The following is a 23,703-nucleotide window of genomic DNA, read 5'->3' as shown; positions in this document are numbered from 1 at the left end:
TAGCATGAGTACACATTACTCCATATAGGACAAGGTTTAGTACCAGCGCGCCTCACCTCAACTTGGGGTCCTTTTTCAGTAGCCCTGCCAGCACAGACTTAGCCTCAGGGCTCAAATTGCGAGGGAAGCGAATCTCTTCCATTAGGATCAACTCAAATAGTCGCTCATGGTCCTGGTTGTAGAAGGGTAGACGCCCACACATCATTTCATACATCACTACGCCCAGACCCCACCAGTCCACAGCACGCCCATAATCATTGTCTTCCAGGACCTATAGTGAATTAAAAGGAAGAGGAAATCCAGTTCAATACTGCAGCATGAAACAGTCAGTCACTGACACACAAGACAGAATTAGCAATGGTATGAAAGGTGAAAAAAACTGCTTCACCTCTATACTGGTGTTTTTCCAGTTGACATACATACAGATTAGTTTTCAACAGGCTAGAAATTTCACCACCCACATACCTGCCCACTGGATAAATTAAGGGCATGATCACTGCAGACATAGCGCTGGCAAACAGTATAAAGAGAGCACAGCTTGGATTTTATCAGCAAGTCTGGCTCTGTAGTAGCAGAGATAAAGAACTGTTTATTGTACAGCAGAAGGACCGCCAGATGACACTCTAAGAGCAGTCCCTGTCTCAGTTATATTGATCCTGAAAGAATGAATGCTAGGATTCCCCCAGATACTTTCCTTTCCCATGTGATTTAATACCTCAGGGGCCAGGTACTCCGGAGTCCCACAGAATGTCCTCATGGTAGCACCATCGGTAATTCCCTCCTTGCAGAGTCCAAAGTCTGTGATCTTCACGTGACCATCTTTGTCCAGCATGAGATTCTCCAGCTGAAACAATGAATGGGACAGGGAAAGCTAGCAATATGGAGTCAGAATATGGAGTGACCACAACAGACACAATGTAGTGATGTCCCACAAGGTAAGCCGATGGGAGCTGGACTCCATATTTTAATACCAGGAACAGGAGAAACGGCAATGGAATGTAAGAGCACTTGCTGCCTTTTTAAGAATCATTTTATTGAACACTAGTAAAAAAAAAAAAAAAAAAAAAAGGCCCGTTCTGAAAGAAATGAAATGGCGCTAGCAAGGTGTCCTCTAATGGCAATTATGTTTTTAAGGAACTGTTAGGAGAGAGTAGTGAGAGAGAGAGTCAGTGAGTATGTGTCAGAGAGAGAGAGAGAGTGTGATTGAGACAGAATGTGTGTGTCTTTCTGTGTGAGTGAGAGAGTGTAGTGTGTGGCCCTGTGCACCAATTATGCTCTCCTCCCCTGCATTATCCATATGCCAGCAAAGGTCCTCTGTGCCCTGCCCCCTTCATCCATCTATGTAGAGCATCTCTCCCCTGCCCCCTCCATCAATCATGGTGCAACAATTCTCCTCTGTCCCTTGCCCTCTCCCCCTACATGTGCATCAACTCTGCATTCTCCCTGGCCTCCCCTCCATCCACCCATATCCAGGACCCCCCTTCTCCTCTAAGTTCCAGACCCCCCCTCCCATACCTCTCTCTCTGTGTGCCCTCCGAGTTCCAGGACCCCCTCCCCTTCGAGTTCCAGGACCCCCTCCCCTTCAAGTTGCAGGCCCCCCTCCCCTTCCCCTTCGACTTGCAGGGACGCCCCCTCCCTCCCAGGTCCACGCCCCCCTCTCCTCAGACTTCCATGCCCCAGCGCCTCCCTCCCTCTCTCTGCCCTCCAAGCATGACCTGGTCCTCCGGCAGCCCTCGTGCCTTCCCAAGTGCTGGCTGTAATTTTAAAATTCTTACCTTGGGTGCGGTGTCCACAGTGAAGGCGAGCAGCGCTTCACACTGCCTTCGCATGCGTCTCAGCTCTGCCTCTGGTCCCGCCCTCATTTCCTGTTTCCGGAAGGGCGGGAGCAGAGGCAGAGCTGAGACACATGCGAAGGCATTTGAAGCGCCGCTCGCCTTCACTGTGGACGCCGCACCCCAAGGTACGAATTTTTAAATTCAGCCAGCACTTAGGAAGGCGAGGGGCTGCCAGAGGACAGGTCATGCTTGGAGAGCAGAGAGAGAGAGGGAGGGAGGTGCGGGGGCTGGCAACTATACAGAGTTCCCTCGAGGGCGGGGCGATTACGAACCCTACGAACACTACACGGCTTCACTGCCACGGAGTCAGCTTCAGAAGTTGGAGGTGCGAATTATTATATTAAATAAAACAATGAATATGCATAACAGTATTACAACAAAAATAAATAAATAAATAAATAAACCATGGACAATCTACAAACTAAATCAATCAGTACTCCCCCCCCCCCCCCCAAGAAGTAAACTAAAGCAATATTAGTGATATCATGGCCTGAGGTCCTGTATGTTAAGGAGAGCCTTAACTCAAATAGATTGAAAATTCTTCAGGAAATAGAACACATCTTGGAACCACTATGGATTGAAATTCCATATGTAATGGGGGAGAGGATAGTGATAGGAGTGAACTACCATCCACCTGGTAGTTCACTCCTATCACTATCAGAAGGATATGAAATGTTAAAGGAAATTAGGAAGCAAACAAACTGGGCAACACAATAATAATGGGTGATTTCAATTACCCCAATATTGACTGGGTAAATGTAACATCGGGGCATGCTAGGGAGGTAACATTCCTTGATGAAATCAAGGACTGCTTTATGGAGCAGCTGGTACAGAGCCAACAAGAGAAGGAAAATTCTAGACCTAGTCCTTAGTGGAGCGCATGATCTAGTGCGGGAGGTAATGGTGCAGGGGCCGCTTGATAACAGTGATCATAATATGATCACATTTGATATTAGCTTTGAAGTAAGTATACACAGGAAATCCAATACGTTAGCGTTTAACTTTAAAAAGGAGACTATGATAAAATGAGAACGGTGAAAAACTCCAAAAACAAACAAACCTAAGAGGAGCGGCTGCTAGGATCAAAAATTTACATCAGGCATGGATGCTGTTCAAAACACCATCCTGGAAGCCCAAGCCAAATATATTCCGCGTATTAAAAAAGGAGGAAGGAAGACCAACGACAGCCGGCGTGGTTAAAAAGTAAGGTGAAGGAAGCTATTAGAGCTAAAAGAAAATACCTTCAGAAAATGGAAGAGGAACCGACTGAAAATAATAAGAAAACAGCATAAGGAATGTCAGGTCAAATGCAAAGTGGGACTTTGAAAAAAGATTGCGTTGGAGGGCAGAAAACACATAGTAACATTTTTTTTTTTAGGTATATTAAAAGCAGGAAGTCAGCAAAAGAATCGGTTGGACTGCTAGATGACTGAGGGGTAAAAGGGGCGATCAGGAAGACAAAGCCATAGCGGAGAGATTAAATGAATTCTTTTGTTTGGTCTTAACCGAGGAAGATTTGGGAGAGATACCACTGCCAGAAATGGTATTCGAAGCTGACGAGTCAGAGAAACTGAATGATATCTCTATAACCTAGAGGATGTAATGGGGGCAATTTGACAAATTGAAGAGTAGCAATCTCCTGGACCAGATGGTACTCATCCAGAGTACTGACAGAACTGAAAAATGAACTTGCAGAACTATTGTTTATCCTTAAAATCGAGCGTGCTACCGGAAGACTGGAGGGTGGCCAATGTAACGCCGATTTTTTAAAAAGGGTCCAGGGGAGATCCAAGAACTTATAGACCGGTGAGTCTTACCTAGTAACGGGCAAATCGTACAGACCATTATAAAGAACAAATTACAGAGCATATTCAAAAGCATGTATTAATGAGAGAAAGCCAACATGGATTTAGTGAAGGAAATCTTCCTCACCAATCTATTACATTTCTTTGAAGGGGTGAACAAATATGTGGATAAAGGGAGCCGGTTGATATTGTGTATCTTGATTTTCAGAAGGCGTTTGACAAAGTACCTCATGAAAGACTCCAGAGGAAATTGGAGATTCATGGGAGGTAGTGTGCTATTGTGGATTAAAACTGATTAAAAGATAGACAGAGAGTAGGGTTAAATGCTCAGTATTCTCAATGGAGAAGGGTAGTTAGTGGGGTTCCCCAGGGCTCTGTGCTGGGACCACTGCTTTTTAACATATTATAAAATGACCTAGAGATGAGAGTAACTAGTGAGGTAATTAAATTTGCTGACGACACAAAGTTAATCAAAGTAGTTAAATCGCGGGAGAACTGTGAAAAATTACAAGAGGACCTTAAGAAACTGGTAGACTGGGCATCTAAATGGCACATGAAATTTAATGTGAGCAAGTGCAAAGTGATGCATGTGGGAAACAGAACCCGAATTATAGCTATGTCATGCAAGGTTCCATGTTAGGAGTTACCGATCAAGAAAGGGACCTAGGTGTTATCGTTGATGATATGTTGAAACCTTCTCCTCAGTGTGCTGTGGCAGCTAAGAAAGCAAATAGAATATTAGGTATTATTAGGAAGGAATGGAAAACAAAAATGAGGACGTTATAATGCCTTTGTATAGCTCCATGGTGCGACCGCACATCGATATTGTGTTCAATTGTGGTCGCCGCTTCTCAAAAAAGGCAACTGAGTGGAGGCAAACTCCAAAGAAAAAGAGAATGGTAGACACTGAAGCAATTTAAATGCTTCAGCGTCCCCGCTCCTCCATGCAAGGCAGGCTGGGATTCGATGTTGGTGGACAGCATAGCCAAGGAGGAGAAATGGAACAGAAGAAAACAGAAGAAGAGTCGGATTCCAGGAGAGGATACCACCACTGGTGACTGCCTGTGCCGCCTGCGCAGGGCTGGTGCTAGGATTTCTGGTGCTCCTACCCATCCAACACCCCCCCCATCTAGAACCTTCTCTCTCCCCTCTTTTCTGCCCCATTATCCCACCTGCCCCCAGTTCCAGCCCCAGCATGCTTCTCCCACCAGCCCTCCCTCTTCAGCCCCCAGTTCCAGCTCATTATCCTACCTTACCTTTTTCAGCCCCCAGTTCCAGCCTCGTTAGCCCCTGTTCCCAGTTTCAGCCCCAGCCCTTTTTACCCACCTGTCCCGTTTCAGCCCCATTCAAGTCCTAGCCCCCTTATCCTACCTACCCTCCTCCTTTACAGCCCCTAGTTCCACTTCAAAGCCCCCTTCTCTCACCTGCTCTGCATTAAAGCCATCATTCTCCCAACTGAGCCCCCCTTTCAGATCCCCCCATTCTAGCCCTATTCCCCATTTTAGCTGCTAGTTCAAGCCCCAGCCCCTACTGTCCACCCTCAACTCCAGCAACAGCCCCTTTTTCATTTCTGTCGCCCTGCATGCATTTTTTAAATCTCTGAATTGGGCAGCATCTGTGAAGGAATCAGGCTGCATCAGGCCTTCTCTCATTGTCCTGCCCTCACAGAAACAGGAATTACATCAGAGGAGGGGTGGGAAAGTGAGGGTGGCCCAAGGCAGCCTGATTCCTTTACAGATGTTGCGGGTTCAAGATTTTAAAAATGCATGCATGCAGCCGAAACAAAAGGGGGAGCTAAGCGGGGACAGGAGGGGACTTGGGGTTGCGGCAGGTGCTTGAACAAGCAGCTGAAAAGTGGCTAAGGCTGGAAACTGGGAGCTGCAGGTAAGCAGGGCTTGTAGGGCCCCTCCAAGGTCAGCAGGATGAAGTCATGGGCTCGGGCGCTTTGCACCCCAGACCACAGCCTACCTGGTCCACTGGCTGAGCTAGCCTGGCTATCAAGTGCAAAGAACGCCAAAAAAGATGCTGCAAATATGAGGAAGAGCACCCAAAAGACTTGTATCCATCTATACTGCCACAAACCATGGAAAAGAGTGTTTGCACGGTTTTTAACATTTAGCGCAGCAAGGGGTGTCAACATATTCCAGCATGAAAAGACTGCTTCTTTGAAAAATAAGCCCTATGGACCACCCAAAACTGGCACGCCTGCAGTTTGCCATTATGAACCAATTCAGGTATTAATTTAAGCATATCCTAGACAGTCATTCTCAATGGCCTACCTTTATCTTTAATCTATGTGTCACTTTCTGCCTTTTTAAAGATTTAGAACCTTGCTTGCAATGAGCCAGACCAGTGTTCTAGCAGCTAAACCCTGCATTTTTATATTTCTCCTGAGATGAGGTTTACACTATATCAAACAGTAAATGTTTTCATTTGAGCTAAAATATTTACATCTCAGATTAAATTTCTATTTTAGGATGTACAGGAAATATAGTCACATTATGATTTTTTTTTTAAATTTTTTTGTTCATTCGTTCTTTTCTTTGTCATATTTGTTTTTATTGTTCTTTATGATGATATTGTCTATCTTGAAGGCTGAATATAGACAAGACCAGGCCAGCACACGTACCTTAATGTCTCTGTAGACAACATTTCTGGAGTGTAGGTACTCCAAAGCGGAGACAATCTCAGCACCATAGAAACGAGCTCGGTCCTCCGTGAAAACACGCTCTCGTGAAAGGTGAAAGAACAGTCTGAACATAAAAAAAAGAGAAAGTCTGCAAACCAGCATCAAGATAATGAGTCACATCAGCTTCAAATGCTGCAGCTTTAGCAACCAATGGACCAAATGCAAAGCAGCACATAAGCTGGAAAGACAAGATCCCTAGTTACCTTTCTGACAGAAGGAAACAAGTGTCTGAGAATGAGCTGGAGGTGTTTGTTTTATTTTGTATGCTATGTACCTTCAAGAAAACATAGCTCTTCATTTTTTTTTTGCCAAAGTGTAGAGCCTGATGCACATCAAGAAAATCTGTCTCATCTTCCTTTCTATCAGTTGTACTCCAAGCCCTAGCTGTTCACCCTGTTTGCAGCTGCTCGTTTCCACACAGCAACTGGACAAGTTGAAGGGGAATTGGGGCATTTCAAAGAACCAGGAATATAGAAAGAATATTTTGCTAGAAAATGCTCTAAAAGTTATCCAATACAAAGTTCATTTAACTCAAATTTTATCTGCAATTACTATGGCCATATTTAGAAGCTCTATTCATATTTTGGACATCTGAAAACTGTCATTTAGACATCCATATTCATGGATGTTCAGATTCTGATTTTAAAAAGCCAGGATATGTATGCCTAAAATTGCAGTGTGTCTATATGGCAAGAGGGCGTGATCTGGGCATGTTTTGGACAGGGCTACAGGGGGGCCAAAATATGGACGTCCAACTCCAGTTTCAGAAGGGGAAGGGACATCCATGTTCAAAAGGGACATCCAGGTTACAGAAAAGTGCTCTAATTGAGCAGTTCACCACTGGAGGGAGTAAGGGAAGTCACAGTAGGTATTTTTCTGTCCTGGAAGCCTCACAATTCAAAAACAAAAAACAAAACAAAGAGTTGCAATAGGATTGGTTCTCTGCCCTAAGTTCTGCTGTTCTAACATACTATTGTCACTCCACTCCTTAAAAAACCCTCACTTGACCCTACCTGTCCCTCCAACTATCGCCCCATCTCCCTTTCCTCTCAAAACTACTTGAATGTGTCGTTAACCACCGTTGTCTTGACTTTCTCTCTTCTCAACCTATTCTTGACCCACTTCAATCCGGTTTTCTTCATTCAACTGAAACTGCACTTGCTAAAGTTTCTAATGATCTGCTTCTGGCTAAATCCAGAGGCCTCTATTCCATCCTCATCCTTCTTAACCTATCTGCTGCTTTCGACACTGTTGACCACACCTTACTCCTCGATACGCTGTCCTCACTTGGATTCCAGGGCCCTTTTCTTTCCTGGTTCTCTTCCTACCTCTCACTCCGTACTTTCAGTGTTCACTCTGGTGGATCCTCTTCAACTTCCCTTCCGCTTTCAGTAGGTGTGCCTCAGGGTTCTGTCCTTGGACCACTCCGTTTCTCCATCTATACCTCTTCCCTTGGTGCCCTGATCTCATCCCATGGTTTAACTACCATCTTTATGCTGACTCCTCTCAGATCTACATCTCCACCCCTGAAATCTCAACCTTAATCCAGGACAAAATCTCTGCCTGCTTGTCTGACATTGCTACCTGGAAGTCTCAACGCCATCTCAAATTAAACATGGCTAAAACTGAACTTCTTATTTTTCCCCCTAAACCCTCCTCCCTCTTTCCCCATTCTCTATCTATGTTAATGGCTCTCATATCCTCCCTGTCTCCTCAGCTCGTAACCTTGGAGTTATCTTCAATTCCTCTCCTTCTCTGCCCATATTCAACAAATCGCCAAAAGCCTGTCACTTCTTTATCTTCAACATTAGCAAATTCACCCTTTCCTTTCAGAATACGCCACCAGAACCCTTATTCACAACCCTTATTACTTCTCGCTTGGACTACTGCAATTTACTTCTCACATGGTCTTCCACTCAATCATCTTTCTCCTCTCCAATCTGTCCAGAATTCTGCAGCTCAACTTATTTTCGCCAAAATCGCTATGCCCACACTAAGCCCTCTCCTCAAGTCACTTCACTGGCTCCCTATCCGCTTCTGTATACAATTCAAACTCCTCTTACTGACCTTTAAATGCATCCACTCTATGACCCCTCACTACCTCTCCTCTCTCATTTCTCCCTACACTCATCCCCGTCAACGCCGCTCTCTGAACAAATCTCTCGTCGTCCCCCTTCTCCTCCACCGCTAACTTCAGACTTCGTTCCTTTTATCTTGTGGCACCTTATGCCTGGAACCGTCTTCCTGAACCCATACGTCTAGCTCCATCGCTACCTGTTTTTAAATCTATGTTGAAAGCTCATCTTTTCACTACTGCCTTTGGCCCCTAACCGTTACTCATTTGCCCTCCTCCTTCCCTGTTCCTCTTACCCTGTAATTCCCTTGCCCGTCTGTTTTACTTAGATCGTAAGCTCTTGAGCAGGGACTGTCTCTCTATGTCAAGTGTTCAGCACTGCGTGCGGCTGGTAGTGCTATATAAATGTTATTAGTAGTAGTAGTTCTAACCATTAGGTTACTCCTTCACATGGCCATCAATGTAGCCATTTTATAATATGGATGTTCCTATGCTGCCACAAAGACATCCATGACCCTTATTTTTCCCTGGTCATTGTTTGGGCATTTCAGTTTGTAAAATGGATTTTCATGCTAGCAGCAAGAACTTAGACATCCACTTCTCATGTATCTTAGAACTGGTAGATCCTGTTCTAAAATACATGAGATAAAGACGTCTCTATATCTGATGTAATGTATTGAACATCTTTATTCAGAGTTGGATGTCCTTTCTATAATCTGCCTCTGTGCGTCCAGCTTATTTTCCTATAAAATATAAAAAAAAATTGTGCATAACTGAATTGCTCCATCTGGTTAAATCTCTACCAGACAAAAATGCTGAGCACATAAAAAAAATACAATCTGTAACTGCCTCATTAAACTCAAAAAGCTTATTTGTGAGGTAAATGCACTCATGTCTCTGCTGGTGCATCTCTTGACAGAAGGCTCTGCAGTATCAGGAAGACAATTAAAAAAAAAAAAAAAAAAAAGGATAAGGTCTCCTGTTCCCCAATACCTACCTCTCCTCCATTAGCATATTCCATAACGAAACACAGACGATCAACAGTCTGAAATGCATATTTCAGTGCCTTCAAAAGAAAAACGAATACCATCCAGAAGTTAAAGTAAATAATACAAAAGAGATAAAGAAATCAGTCTACTTTACTGCTCAGCAACTCTAGAGTGGTAATTAAAGCAGCAGCTGAACCTGTGTTCTACACCAGTGGTTCCCAAACCTGGTCCTGGAAGCACCCCAGGCCAGTAAGGTTTTCAGGTTACTCACAATGAATACTTACAAGATTTGCATACACTGCCTCCACTGAATGCTAAATCTATCTCATGAATATTCATTGTGGACATACTGAAAATCTGACTGGCTGGGGTGCCTCCAGGACCAGGTTTCGGATCCATTGTTCTATACTAATAACACAGAGTTACTTACCTATATTAAGTGATCTCCAAGGGCAGCAGGATACATAAGCCTTACAAGTGGGTGATTTCATCCAAAAGAAGCCTTGCACAGAAACACACTCCACAGCTTCGTAGAACATTGCACCATACATGCGCACATCCTCCCACCTGCAGTTGTTGAACGGGACCTAGATAAATGAGTTTTATAGCTAATAGAATGCACCTCCAAAGGGGAAGTGGGAGGGTATGTATCCTGCTGTCCTCAGAGAACACCTGCTACAGGTAAATAACTGTTTTCTCCAAGGTGGTTTAGATTGAGAACAGGAGACATGAGCCTCTGTCTAGCCCATCATGGGGCTGAAGCCAGTAAGGTGAAACTTGCCGCCATTTTAGTTCACCCAAAAGAACGGCAAATGCTATTGAAAACAATTGCAGTTTGACGGTCTGCCTATGCGTGGTCCATCTGTAAAAAGTCTAAAGCTGTTCCAGAAGGATAGGCAGTGCCTTAGAAAGTGGAGGATAAGGGATTTTTTTGACAGCTTTTTTTTATTTGAAAGTTTCCCATACGTAGATATAAATATAATGAAATAAAATTGAATATTACTAAAACAGCTTAAATTATTGTAGCTGGTAGAAACAGCAGCAATAAACTCTATATTCTGTGCTCATTTTTCTACACTGTTCTATAGAGTACAGTAATACATGGTCAAATTTCAGTGAGGATATCCTGTTTCCTGATGAGTTCATCTTAACTGTTGTAATCTGCCTTAGGAAGCCTGGTGTTATAAAGATGGAATACATTGAAATTAAATGGCAGTAAATTAAACTCTCCTTTCATCGGGGCACATGTAATCACATCTTCACCTCATCTCTTTTGCAGACGTTTAAATTTTAGATACAGAAATGGCTTACTCTGTTTTAAGCATGTTTCAGGGACAAGTAGTTTTATAAGTCAAAATAATAAAAATAAATATTTGGTTCATAAGATCTCCCATTGTTAAAACATAACTAAATGGGCTATAAGTCCCTAATGCAAGTCCATTGGTTTACTACTACTTATCATTTCTAAAGTGCTAGACGTACGCAGCGCTGTACACTTGAACATGAAGAGACAGTCCCTGCTCGACAGAGCTTACAATCTAATTAGGACAGACAAGCGGGACAAACAAGAGATAAGGGAATATTAAAGTGAGGATGATAAAATAAGGGTTCTGAACAAGTGAATAAGGGTTAGGAGTTAAAAGCAACATCAAAAAGGTGGGCTTTTAGCTTAGATTTGAAGACGGCCAGAGATGGAGCTTGACGTACCGGATCAGGAAGTCTATTCCAGGCATATGGTGCAGCAAGATAAAAGGAACGGAGTCTAGAGTTAGCAGTGGAGGAGAAGGGTGCAGATAAGAGAGATTTACCAAGTGAACGGAGCTCCAGGGGAGGAATGTAGGGAGAGATGAGAGTGAAGAGGTACTGAGGAGCTGCAGAGTGAATGCACTTATAGGTCAATAAGAGGAGTTTGAACTGTATGCAGAAACGGATAGGAAGCCAGTGAAGTGACTTGAGAAGAGAGCTAATATGAGCATAACAACACTGGCGGAATATTAGTCGTGCAGCAGAATTTTGAACAGATTGAAGAGGAGAGAGATGGCTAAGTAGGAGACCTGTGAGAAGCAAGTTGCAATAGTCTAAGCGAGAGGTGATAAGAGTGTGGATGAGGGTTCTGGTAGTGTGCTCAGAAAGGAAAGGGCAAATTTTGGTGATGTTATAGAGAAAGAAACAACAGGTTTTAGCAGTCTGCTGAATATGTGCAGAGAAGGAGAGGGAGGAGTCGAAGATGACCCCAAGGTTACGAGCCGATGAGACAGGAAGGATGAGTGTGATATCTACAGAAATAGAGAATGGGGGAGGAGAAGAGGTTGGTTTAGGGGGAAAGATGAGAAGCTCACTTGGTCAAGTTTAGTTTCAGATGGTGCTGAGACATCCAGGCAGCAATGTCAGACATGCAGGCTGATACTTTGGCCTGGATTTCAGCTGAGATGTCTAGTGTGGAGAGGTAGATCTTGGAGTCATCAGCGTAAAGATGATACTGAAAACCATGGATGAGATCAGAGTACCAAGGGAAGAAGTATAGATGGAGAAAAGAAGGGGTCCCAGGACAGATCCCTGAGGTACACCAACTGACAGTGGGATAGAAGTAGAGGAGGATCACTAGGAGTATACACTAAGGTACGCTGGGGAGAGATAAGAAGAAACCCAGGAAAGAACAGAGCCCTGAAATCCAAGTGAGGACAGCGTATCAAGGAGTAGGCTGTGATCAACAGTGTCAAAAGCAGCAGATAGATCGAGAAGGATGAGGACAGAATAGAGACCTTTGGATCTGGCCAGGAACAGATCATTGGAGACTTTAGCAAGCGCTCTTTCAGTTGAATGAAGGGGGCAAAAGCCAGATTGAAGTGGATCAAGAATAGCTTGAGATGAAAGAAAGTCAAGGCAACGGTGGTGAACAGCACGTTCAAGTATCTTGGATAAGAAAGGGAGGAGGAAGATGGGGCGATAGTTGGAAGGACAGGTAGGGTCCAATTAAGGTTTTTTAAGGAGTGGTGTGACTACGGCATGTTTGAAGGCATCGGAACAGTCGCAGTGGAAAGTGAAAAGATTGAGCATATGACAGATAAAGGGATGACAGTAGAGAGATAGTGTTAAGTAGATGGGTGGGAAATAGGATCAGAGGAACAGGTAGTTAGTTTCGAGGAGGAAATAAGATGCGTAATTTCCTCTTCAGTGATTTCAGAAAAAGGAAGAAAAGGAGGCAGGGGTTGGAGGGTTGAGAGAATGGGAATAAGTGAAGGAGAGGGTGGAAGTGACCTGGTTGAGAATTCAAGTTTAATCTTGTGAATCTTATCATGAAAGAACTCAGCCAGAGTCTGGGGGGGAAAGTGGGTGGGGGGGTGATTGGCAGTGAAGGCATTTTGAGGAGAGAGTTCAGTGTGGCAAAGAGACGTCAAGGGTTGAGCCAAGAGAATTTGTCAACTGGATGTAATAGTCCTGTTTGGCAAGTAAAAGAGCAGACTGGAAGGTCAGCAAGAATTATGAAGTCAGCATGGGCATGGGATTTCAGCCAAAGGCGTTCGGCAGAGCGGGCACAGGAACGTAGGTAGCGGATTCTAGAGGTTAGCCAAGGCTGGGGTTTGGTACGTTTTACAGAACGGGGGAATGGAGGAGGGAGAGGAGAGTATCCAGAGCAGAGGAGAAAATAGTATTATAGGAAGAGACAGCCTCATTACAGACTTGGATAACATAGTGGTAGAGAAAACTTGAAACACTGGAGGACAGAGTGGAAGGGTCAATAGCCTGAAGATTCCTAAATGTATTGGTTAAGATTGGACGGGACTGGGGAGGAGGGTGTTTAAGTGTGAAAGTTATCAGATGATGGTCAGAGAGGGGAAGAGCTGAGGCACAGAAACTGGAGAGTGAGCAATTTGAGAAGAGGATAAGATCAAGACAGTGGCCATTCTGGTGAGTGGGGGCAGTGGAGCACAGTTGAAGATTGAAAGAGGATGTTAAAGCAAGAAACTGCGAAGCATAAGAGAGGGATCATTAGCATGATTTTAACATTCATCTTATGTGGATTTTCACAAGTATGAGGGAAGGAGATGAAGTTTCAAGAAAGAAGGAAAGCCAAGCATCAAAGTCAGTGAGAAAGGAAGAACAGGACTTATCATGGGGTGATAATGACTGCTACTCGGAGAAGCAGAGGAGCAAATAGACGAATGGAGTGGTTTTCTTATATTTTGCACTTGTGATGACTTATACTATGCCAAAACTGACTTATCTCTTCTATCTGGTTGATAACAAAAGGAGCTCATTGTGAACATTATTCAACCTAAAAGGTTGTTTTGTGGCTGTACAAGAATGTGTGCTTTTGTTCCTAGTCATACATCCAAAGGTTATATAATCCTTTCAAAAAAGCCAGATAATCATTTAACTTATTAGTGGAACATAACAACAAAGGCATGGTATGGTTGAATTCATATGATAATACTAGAGTCCAGAGAACAGTTATTTGAGTTAGTCTTCACTGGACCAAATTTGCTTTTCTGGTGCCATTACCATCCAGTTGGATAGGTAGTGCCTTAAAAGGTGGAGGATAGAGGATTCTTTTTTTTTAATTGACGTTTATATCCCACATTATCCCAAGCAACTTTGGGTTCAATGTGGCTTACATTGAAAATACAGTGAAACAGAATAGAATTTAGTAACATCATGGGAGCAAGTCGATGGATATGTCTGAAACATTTAACAAAGATGAGATTACTATATATACCCAGCTGGGCATTTAAAAGCCTGTCCTTTAATGATGCCGCATGTTCAGAAATCATAGCCGTAAGTATAGACAGTTGTTTAAACTATCACATGCACACCCCAGAACAGTCATCCATACACACATTGCAAAAGTAAACAACTTCTACAGCACAACACAGTTTATTCCAAATTAACCATTCTTAGGTTTCGCCTTTGGGTTTAACAAGCAATACCATGTGCATATAAGATCTGGATAAACAAATTAAAACAATCAAAGTTTAAAGAAAATGCCCATAATATGTAATACTTGGTAGCAATAATGAAAAAATGATGGCATATTCACACAGCAGGCAGCCAACATATTTATATTCCACTGAACATAATTAACTTTGTATGAACTTGACAGCTAATAGTGTGCTGCCAGCTACTGTATTTTGATGGTGTATTGTTTGCCTTCATAACAACATTACACTCATCTACACACAAACACACAGCAGTTAGACAAAGATATCCCTTTTACAGCCACACAGACTTGAAAGAGGTATATAAAGAATTGGACAATGTTGGCATGGCACATTTAGTCTGACTCTGGACAGAACTTCTGCATGAAGGAAGCTATTCCATCATTTTATTTATTTTGACATTTATACCCCACATTAACCCGAACATACTCGAGTTCAATGTGGCTAATAGTAAATAAACACACAAGGTTTATAAAGCCATAAACAAAATATTGAACATTGATGGCCAGTTGCATTTATTGGACAGAAACCTCTCAAAGAGGAGAGTCTAAGGTAGTCCCTAGAACCAGAGGTTATATTGCATAGGGGAATAGTTATTAAGGGCTGCATAATCTGGTGTCATGCCATATAATATTTGAAAGACAAACACACAATTTAAAAATAATCCTGGCTTTAATGGGCAACCAGTGCAGCCTGCATAATAATGGAGTGGCTCTATCAAATGCGATACCTTGAGGACAAGCCTAGCTGCAGTATTTTGGGACATTGTAGCCTTTTAGGACATCCTTCTTACGACCAGCATAGATGGAATTGCAGTAATCGAACCGAGTTAAAACCAAGGATTGAACTAGCAGTATAAAGATGTCTGGCGAGGAAACTATAGCTTCTGAAATCCTGGAGCTTCTTGAGCTCTATACATAGAGTCTATCTTCTTATTAACCTGCAGCATAGGAGGGGTTTCCAACATCTTCATCTGCTTCAGAATTCTGTGCACAGGCAGAACCCAAGAATAAGAGCTCCTCAGGGGCAGATTTACTTCTGTCATGTGGTGGGAATGGATCTGAAAATAGACTAGTGGACTACTTCTCCAAGAAGACCTTGGGTTTCTAAGGAAGAACCAGAGGACACTCTGACTCATAAAAGTAACATAATAAATGACAGCAGATAGAGACTTGTATGGTCCTTCCAGTCTGCCCAACAAGATAAACTCATTATACAAGGTATATGTTTTATTGTGCAAATATGACTGTGCGAGTTATAATTTTTTAAACTTAAAAAAAAAATCATATACGTTCTTCAAACTTACCCATTAGCTGCTCTTGAAGGCTGCCATTGGTAAAGACTGAGGCATTAAAGTCGATGTGGCCACGTCCTTCTGAGATACTTGAGATGTATCTGAAGCTGGATCTTGGCTCATTGCAGTCTGTCGCACCCCCTCTGATACCAAGGAGGATGAACAGTCCTCACATTTGGGACACTTTGAGGACACCCATGGTCTCGGTGCCCTGATGCTCTCAGTATCTTGCTTTAAGGGACATCAATTTCACTGCACCTTAGCCTTCACCTGATATATGGCATCTCTATCCCTCAATGCCAAAGATGACAAGAATGAATTTTTCCCATTTCCTCAAGGGGGGACTCTCTATCTCAGTTGATAACACCCTCATCATCCCCGTCTCATCCCCCCGCAACCTCAGTGTCATCTTCGACTCCTCCCTCTCCTCTGCGCATATCCAGCAGATAGCCAAGATCTGTCGCTTCTTCCTCTACAACATTAGCAAAATTCGCCCCTTCCTCTCTGAGCACACCACCCGAACTCTCATCCACTCTCTCATTACCTCGCGCCTTCACTACTGCAACCTACTCCTCACCGGCCTCCCACTTAGCCACCTATCCCCCCTTCAGTCCATCCAGAACTCTGCCGCATGTCTTATCTTCCGCCTTGACCGATATACTCATGTCACCCCTCTCCTCAAGTCACTTCACTGGCTTCCGATCAGATACCGCATACAGTTCAAGCTTCTTCTACTAACCTACAAATGCACTCGATCTGCAGCCCCTCCTTACCTCTCTACCTTCATCTCCCCTTACGTCCCTACCCGTAACCTCCGCTCTCAAGACAAATCCCTCCTTTCAGTACCCTTCTCCACCACTGCCAACTCTAGGCTCCACCCTTTCTGCCTCGCCTCACCCCATGCTTGGAATAAACTCCCTGAGCCCATAGGCCAGGCCCCCTCCCTACCCATCTTCAAATCATTGCTCAAAGCCCACCTCTTCAATGTCGCTTTCGGCACCTAATCACAACACCTCTACTCAGGAAATCTAGACTACCCCAACTTGACATTTCGTCCTTTAGATTGTAAGCTCTTCTGAGCAGGGACCGTCCTTAGTTATTAATTTGTACAGCGCTGCATAACCCTAGTAGCGCTCTAGAAATGTTAAGTAGTAGTAGTAGTAGCATGACCAACTCTGATGGATACCATCAACTCTTGATTTCGAGGGTGATCGATGCACTCCCAATACCGACTAGTCCTCAGTGTCTGATGCAGTTCCCAGAGCCATGAAGACCGATGCTTCTGAAGCTGATGAACCAAACCTATCTGTGCCAAAAATTCTTTTGTGCTATTTCGATCATGGATTTCCCTCCTTGACATCAATGACCACAGGATACAAGAGGAGGAATCATGATCGGGTCTCAGGCACTGTATGCACCAACTATGGGTATCTGTTATGGATATGGCCTTGCTACATTTGGCACACTTTGTAAAGCCACTGGGAACTTTTCTCCTGGGACATGTCAGGAAAAATAGTTGCAAACAATCAAACGACTTGACTTTGAAATTACTACCCAGCTGTGTGACCACAGACTCAATGCAATATCAATGGGCTGCAGAAAATAAAGAAAACTTAAAAAGGGGTTAGATGGTTTCCTAAAGGACAAGTCCATAAACCACTACTAAGTGGACTTGGGAAAAATCCACAATTCCCAGAACATCATATATAGAATGTTTGTACGTTTGGGAAGCTTGCCAGGTGCCCTTGGCCTGGATTGGCCGCTGTCGTGGACAGGATGCTGGGCTCGATGGACCCTTGGTCTTTTCCCAGTGTGGTATTACTTATGTACTTATGTAGAATGGCCAAAAAACACAGAATAAGGAAAATAAAGTGTTCACAGATGGCCCTCATGTGACTAATGACAGGACTTTCACACTAATGCAAAGAAAAACCACAAATATAGTAGTAACCAAATTTTGAGGTGAGCTGAGGGAAGCACAACTGAAATGTGACTGTTTCGCTATGCGGAAAAACGGCCAATGGATAGGTCTTGCATGAAGTGGCAAGCAGGCAGGACACATGCATGTGTGCTGCAATATTTTATAAAATTGTGAAGAGCAAGTTGGAATGTTCCTGTGAATGGCTGTCGGATGATGTCACCCACATGTAAGACTCATGTAACTTATTTGTCCTGGGAGAAATATCTTTCTACGACAGAACTTCTCAACTGCAGGTCATAACGTCAAACGGGGTCATGAAACCCACAGTTGGGTTTGCTATCTGGATGGGCACTCTATACAACACCATTGCCATGCACCACCCAGGACTCGCAAATTGGGATTGTGGTTGCAGAAAGATCGGTGAGCAACATAAAATTTACTCTATCAACAAGCAGAATGAATTGGTCACATAGGTAGGGAATCCCATGCTAAAACTTGCAAGGAAAGAGAAGTAGTGGATAGTGGAAAAATTTTGGCCTTGCACAAAAAATGGTGTGCCTTGAGCTATCATTACTTCTTGAGCAAAAGTGTATTACCTACCGACTTTAAAACAACCTGATAAACAAAAAAAGGGGTCGGTAGGAGGACATAGAATAAGAACGCATGAGATTCAGTAGAACTGACTGCCTAAAACTGCTATCCCTGTGGGAAGTACTATCTAAGGCAGTGGTTCCCAACCTGGTACTGGAGGCACCCCAGCCAGTCAGGTTTTCTGGATACCCACAATGAATATGATTTGCGTGCAGTGAAGGATATGTATTGTGGATATCCTGAAAACCTGACTGGCTGGGGTGCCTCCAGGACAAGGTTTTGGGAATCACTGTTGTAAGCAACAGTGAGAAGTGAAAATGTAGTATAAGGATCATGTAGCTGCTTTACATCTTTCATCTGTAGCAACTGATCTCAGGTGAGCTACTGATAATGTCATAAATGTTTGTATGATCATGGAAGACAACTGTTTTTTGTGTAGCAAAACATAATACAGTATGCAATCCAACTAAGAATTAGGAAATGTTTTAGAAAGTGCAATGGTAAGGTTATTTGGCTCAAATGAAAAAAAAAGAAAAGAACCTGCACTTGGGGCCCCTTTTAGTAAGGTGCGCTAATGGATTTAGGGCACACTAATGATTAGAATGCGCTAAATAATATGAAGCCCATTATATTCCTATGGGTGTCTTATTTAGCGCATGCTAATCGATGGTGCACTTTAGTAAAAGGACTCCTAAGTATGAAGAGGCACACACTACATCAGAACCCTCTTGCTATCTATAGCAATGGTTTCCAACCCCCACGCAGTTCATTTTTCAGGATATCCACTAGGAGTATGCAAGAGCAAGATTTGCATGTACCGCCCCCACTGCCTGCAACCCTCTCTTATGCATATTTACTGTCATTTTATGGAAACAATTTTTGGATGATATCTTTTCATACTGACCAGCTCTACGGAGGATCAAAATTTTTTATCGACTGATTATATTCTTTAAAACCAACATCTTCAAAATATGATAAAATATCAGCCTCAATTTTTTTTTTCAGATCTTACTATTTGTAAGGAGAATGATAAATAAAAGAATACATTACATTGCAAGGAAACAGAGTTTTTATCTTTATAAGCTGGAAGCTAGTTTGCCCTTAAGTCAATTTTTGTGTTTATGTCAGATCTGTTCCTCTTTGGAAAGATATACAGTTAAAGTCTTAGAACCAGTGGTGTGCTGGTAAATTTTTAACAACAGGCTCTCTCTCCGGTCCACCTCTGTGCCCCCCGGCTATACCCGAGGAGAGAGCCTTGGGGGGGGGGGGGGGGGGGGGGCAGGCAATGCATTACTCTCTCGGGGAAAAAAAATTTGTTTTAATGCTGGCAGGCTGCAATCTAATACGTGTGGGATAAAATGCCGTAAAAAAGTAAATAAATAGAAACTGAGCACCTGATTCCCATAACATGATGTCTGTTTTAGAAGCCCTTTACCAGGAGAAAAAAAAAAAATCTATGCATCAATAACAGGGTTAGGTGTCCCTATAACAAGCCCCTCCAAATGACACACTGATTACGATTTATAACAAATTACTACTCTATCTATGAAAAGTTATTCCCTTATTATACGTCATCTGTGTACATACCTATGCACAAGACGGCATTTTTAAGAATTTAACCTTTTTTTTTTTTTTTTTTAACAGTAGCCTCCTCACCCCACCTACCTATTACAGACCTCCTCCCCAATCCCCAGAGCTGAAGGGTCCCACTCCCAGCGCACACCTGAAGGCAGCGTCCCTGGTGGTCTAGTGGATTCTTCGGGGCAGGAAAGATCTCCCGTCTTTCCTGCCCACTGCCGGCGCTGACCCTCCTCCTGCCGCATCTTCTTTAAAATGGCTGCCGAGACTTACAAGGGCGACCTCGCAAGACATCTCCTTCCTCTTTCTTCCCTCCCCTCTATCCTTCCTCTCTCTTCCCTCTCATCCATGTCCAGCTTTTTTCCTCTCCCCCCTCCATGATCCATGTAAAGCATTTCTCTTCTCTCCTCCCCTCCATCCATGTTCATCTCACTTCCTCTCTCTTCCCTCCCCTCCATCCATGTCCAGCGTTTCAACTCTCTCCCCTCCATCTATGTGCATCTCCTTCCTCTGTCTGCCCTCCCCTCCATTTCCAGAATGTCTCCTCTTCCCTAAATCCATGTGCATCTCCTCCCGTCTTCCCTTCCCTCCATTCATGTCCTGCCTTTCTATTTCCTTTGTCTTCTCTCCCTCCCCTCCATCCATGTCCAGCATTTCTCCTCTCTCCCTTCCCCTCCATCCGTGTGCATCTCCTTCCTCTGCCTTTCCTCTCCTCCAACATCTCCTCTCTTCCCTTCCCTCCACTCCATCCATGTCCAGCATTTCCCTCCCCTCTATCCATGTGCATCTCCTTCCTGTCTTCTCTCTCCTCCGTCCAGGTTCAGCATTTCTCCTGCCCTCCCCTCCATCCATCCATGTCACAGCAACTCTCCACTCTCCCCTGTCCTCCCCTCCCATCCATATCCAGTGATTCTCCTCCCTCCCCTCCATGTCCAGCGATTCTCCTCTCTCCCCTGCCCTTGTCTCCCATCCATATCCAGCGATTCTCCTCTCCCCTACCCTCTTCTCCCATCCATGTCCAACGATTCTCCTCTCTCCCCTGTCCTCTTCTCCCATCCATGTCCAGCGATTCTCCTCTCCCCTGCCCTCTTCTCCCATCCATGTCCAGTGATTCTCCTCTCTCCCCTGCCCTCTTCTCCCATCCATGTCCAGCAATTCTCCTCTGCCCTCCCCTATCCATGTCGTTATCCTCCGCCCTCTCCTACATATCCAGCGATTCTCCTTTGCCCCCTTATCCTCTCTTCCCATCCATGCGCAGTGACTCACCCCAGCCTCCACCTGCCCCCCCCCCCCCCCCCCCCCCCCATTTTCAGCCCCTGAGTTCCAGTTCCAACCCCAGTGCCGGCTCACCTGCCCACCCTCAGTTCCCTGATAGTCCTCCTTTCCTTCCTGCTACCGCCCTGCGTTTAAATATTTTATTTTACCTCAAGTCACGGCTGCGGTACTGAGAGCAGCAGGCTGGGCTCACCTTCAGCTTTCCCTTCCCTCTCAGTGTCCCGCCCTCGTGGAAACAGGAAATACATCAGAAGGCGGGACACAGAGGGAAGAGAAGGTGAGCCGAGCCTGCTTTCAGTGCCACTGCCGCGACTTGAGGTAAAATAAAATATTTAAACACAGGGCGGCGGCAGGAAGGAAAGGATAGCTATCGGGGAACTGAGGGGCAGGCAGATGAGCTGGCGCTGGGAGTCTGTGACCCTGCAGCTTGTGGGGTGGGGGGGGGGGGGGTAGAGGTAAGCCGGCTCCCACTCTCACAACTGGCTCGCAAGATGCCAAAAAAATTTAACAAACGGCTCGCGCGAGCCAGCTCCAGCACACCACTGCTTAGAACTAAAGAATATGAAAAAAAAAATATATATATATATATACACATTTTTTTTTTTTTTTTTTTTTTTTTTGCAAGGGCTACCCTGCTTATATGTTAAAGTGAGATTATAGAAGAGCTAGATTTGCTCAGACATATGCTTTAGTAAATTGTGATCTTTCAGCACTGGCAACTGTTAGAAGCAGGGTACTGGATTTTTGGGGGGGATCCTCCCATAGCAGCATATCAGTAAGGTAAAACTACTAGAGAACAAGTATATCATCTGAAGTATAAAATACTAACAATCAGCAGAAGTGGGCCACAATGTATACTATCATTGTATGCGGTGTACACCTACTAAGGAAGAAACCAAAATGGACTAATCCTTTATGTCTATGCCACTTGATCTAAGAGGGTAGGACAAAGCATAATATTCATTTACATCTTAATGAGCACTAGACCCACATTGGGATGGTGAAGAATCACAGTACAAAGGATCTCTGATACAGACCGATTGATCAAGTGGGGTTTGACAAGGACAACTGGTGGGAACTATACTGTGTGCGTGTTATATATATATAAATTAGATATAGATATCTAGATATATATATATCTAGATATATATATATATATATCTATATAGCGAATGCTACATACCTGTAGAAGGTATTCTCCGAGGACAGCAGGCTGATTGTTCTCACTGATGGGTGACGTCCACGGCAACCCCTCCAATCGGAATCTTCACTAGCAAAATCCTTTGCTAGCCCTCGCGCGCCGATGCGCATGCGCGGCTGTCTTCCCGCCCGAAACCGGCTCGTGCCGGCCAGTCTCATATGTAGCAAGACAAAGAGAAGGGAAGACACAACTCCAAAGGGGAGGCGGGCGGGTTTGTGAGAACAATCAGCCTGCTGTCCTCGGAGAATACCTTCTACAGGTATGTAGCATTCGCTTTCTCCGAGGACAAGCAGGCTGCTTGTTCTCACTGATGGGGTATCCCTAGCCCCCAGGCTCACTCAAAACAACAACCATGGTCAATTGGGCCTCGCAACAGAGAGGACATAACTGAGATTGACCTAACAATTTATCCAACTAACTGAGAGTGCAGCCTGGAACAGAATAAACATGAGCCTAGGGGGGTGGAGTTGGATTCTAAACCCCGAACAGATTCTGAAGCACTGAATGCCCAAACCGACTGTCGCGTCGGGTATCCTGCTGCAGGCAGTAATGAGATGTGAATGTGTAGACAGATGACCACGTCGCAGCCTTGCAAATCTCTTCAATAGTGGCTGACTTCAAGTGGGCTACCGACGCTGCCATGGCTCTAACATTATGAGCCGTGACATGACCCTCAAGAGCCAGCCCAGCCTGGGCGTAAGTGAAGGAAATGCAATCTGCTAGCCAATTGGATATGGTGCGTTTCCCCACAGCCACTCCCCTCCTGTTGGGATCAAAAGAAACAAACAATTGGGCGGACTGTCTGTTGGGCTGTGTCCGCTGCAGATAGAAGGCCAATGCTCTCTTGCAGTCCAATGTGTGCAGCTGACGTTCAGCAGGGCAGGAATGAGGACGGGGAAAGAACGTTGGCAAGACAATTGACTGGTTCAGATGGAACTCCGACACAACCTTTGGCAAGAACCTAGGGTGAGTGCGGAGGACTACTCTGTTATGATGAAATTTGGTATAAGGGGCCTGGGCTACCAGGGCCTGAAGCTCACTGACTCTACGATCTGAAGTAACTGCCACCAAGAAAAGTACTTCAGATGGCAGGAATTCAGTGGCTCAAAAGGAGGTTTCATCAGCTGGGTGAGAACGACATTGAGATCCCATGACACTGTAGGAGGCTTGACAGGGGGCTTTGACAAAAGCAAACCTCTCATGAAGCGAACAACTAAAGGCTGTCCTAAGATCGGCTTACCTTCCACACGGTAATGGTATGCACTGATTGCACTAAGGTGAACCCTTACAGAGTTGGTCTTGAGACCAGACTCAGACAAGTGCAGAAGGTAATCAAGCAGGGTCTGTGTAGGACAAGAGCGAGGATCTAGGGCCTTGCTGTCACACCAGACGGCAAACCTCCTCCATAGAAAGAAGTAACTCCTCTTAGTGGAATCTTTCCTGGAAGCAAGCAAGATGCGGGAGACACCCTCTGACAGACCCAAAGAGGCAAAGTCTACGCTCTCAACATCCAG

The 23,703-nt window shown here is 44.4% G+C and overlaps 1 protein-coding gene across 1 annotated transcript in view; it reads right to left on the bottom strand.

Moving 5' to 3' along the window:
- The window catches only part of AKT2 (AKT serine/threonine kinase 2), a 227,166-nt gene that overhangs the window by 13,852 nt on the left and 189,611 nt on the right, over nt 1–23,703 (bottom strand). The window contains exons 8-11 of the mRNA XM_030220064.1: nt 9,401–9,469; nt 6,270–6,392; nt 716–844; nt 57–271 (exon numbers count right to left, since the gene is read on the bottom strand). Coding sequence (XP_030075924.1) covers nt 57–271; nt 716–844; nt 6,270–6,392; nt 9,401–9,469 — 536 coding nt within the window. The remainder of the gene's footprint in view (nt 1–56; nt 272–715; nt 845–6,269; nt 6,393–9,400; nt 9,470–23,703) is intronic.

Source organism: Microcaecilia unicolor, chromosome 11 (genome assembly GCF_901765095.1).
Source record: "Microcaecilia unicolor chromosome 11, aMicUni1.1, whole genome shotgun sequence".
Taxonomy (NCBI): domain Eukaryota; kingdom Metazoa; phylum Chordata; class Amphibia; order Gymnophiona; family Siphonopidae; genus Microcaecilia; species Microcaecilia unicolor.
This window is presented reverse-complemented; position numbering and strand designations above follow the sequence as displayed.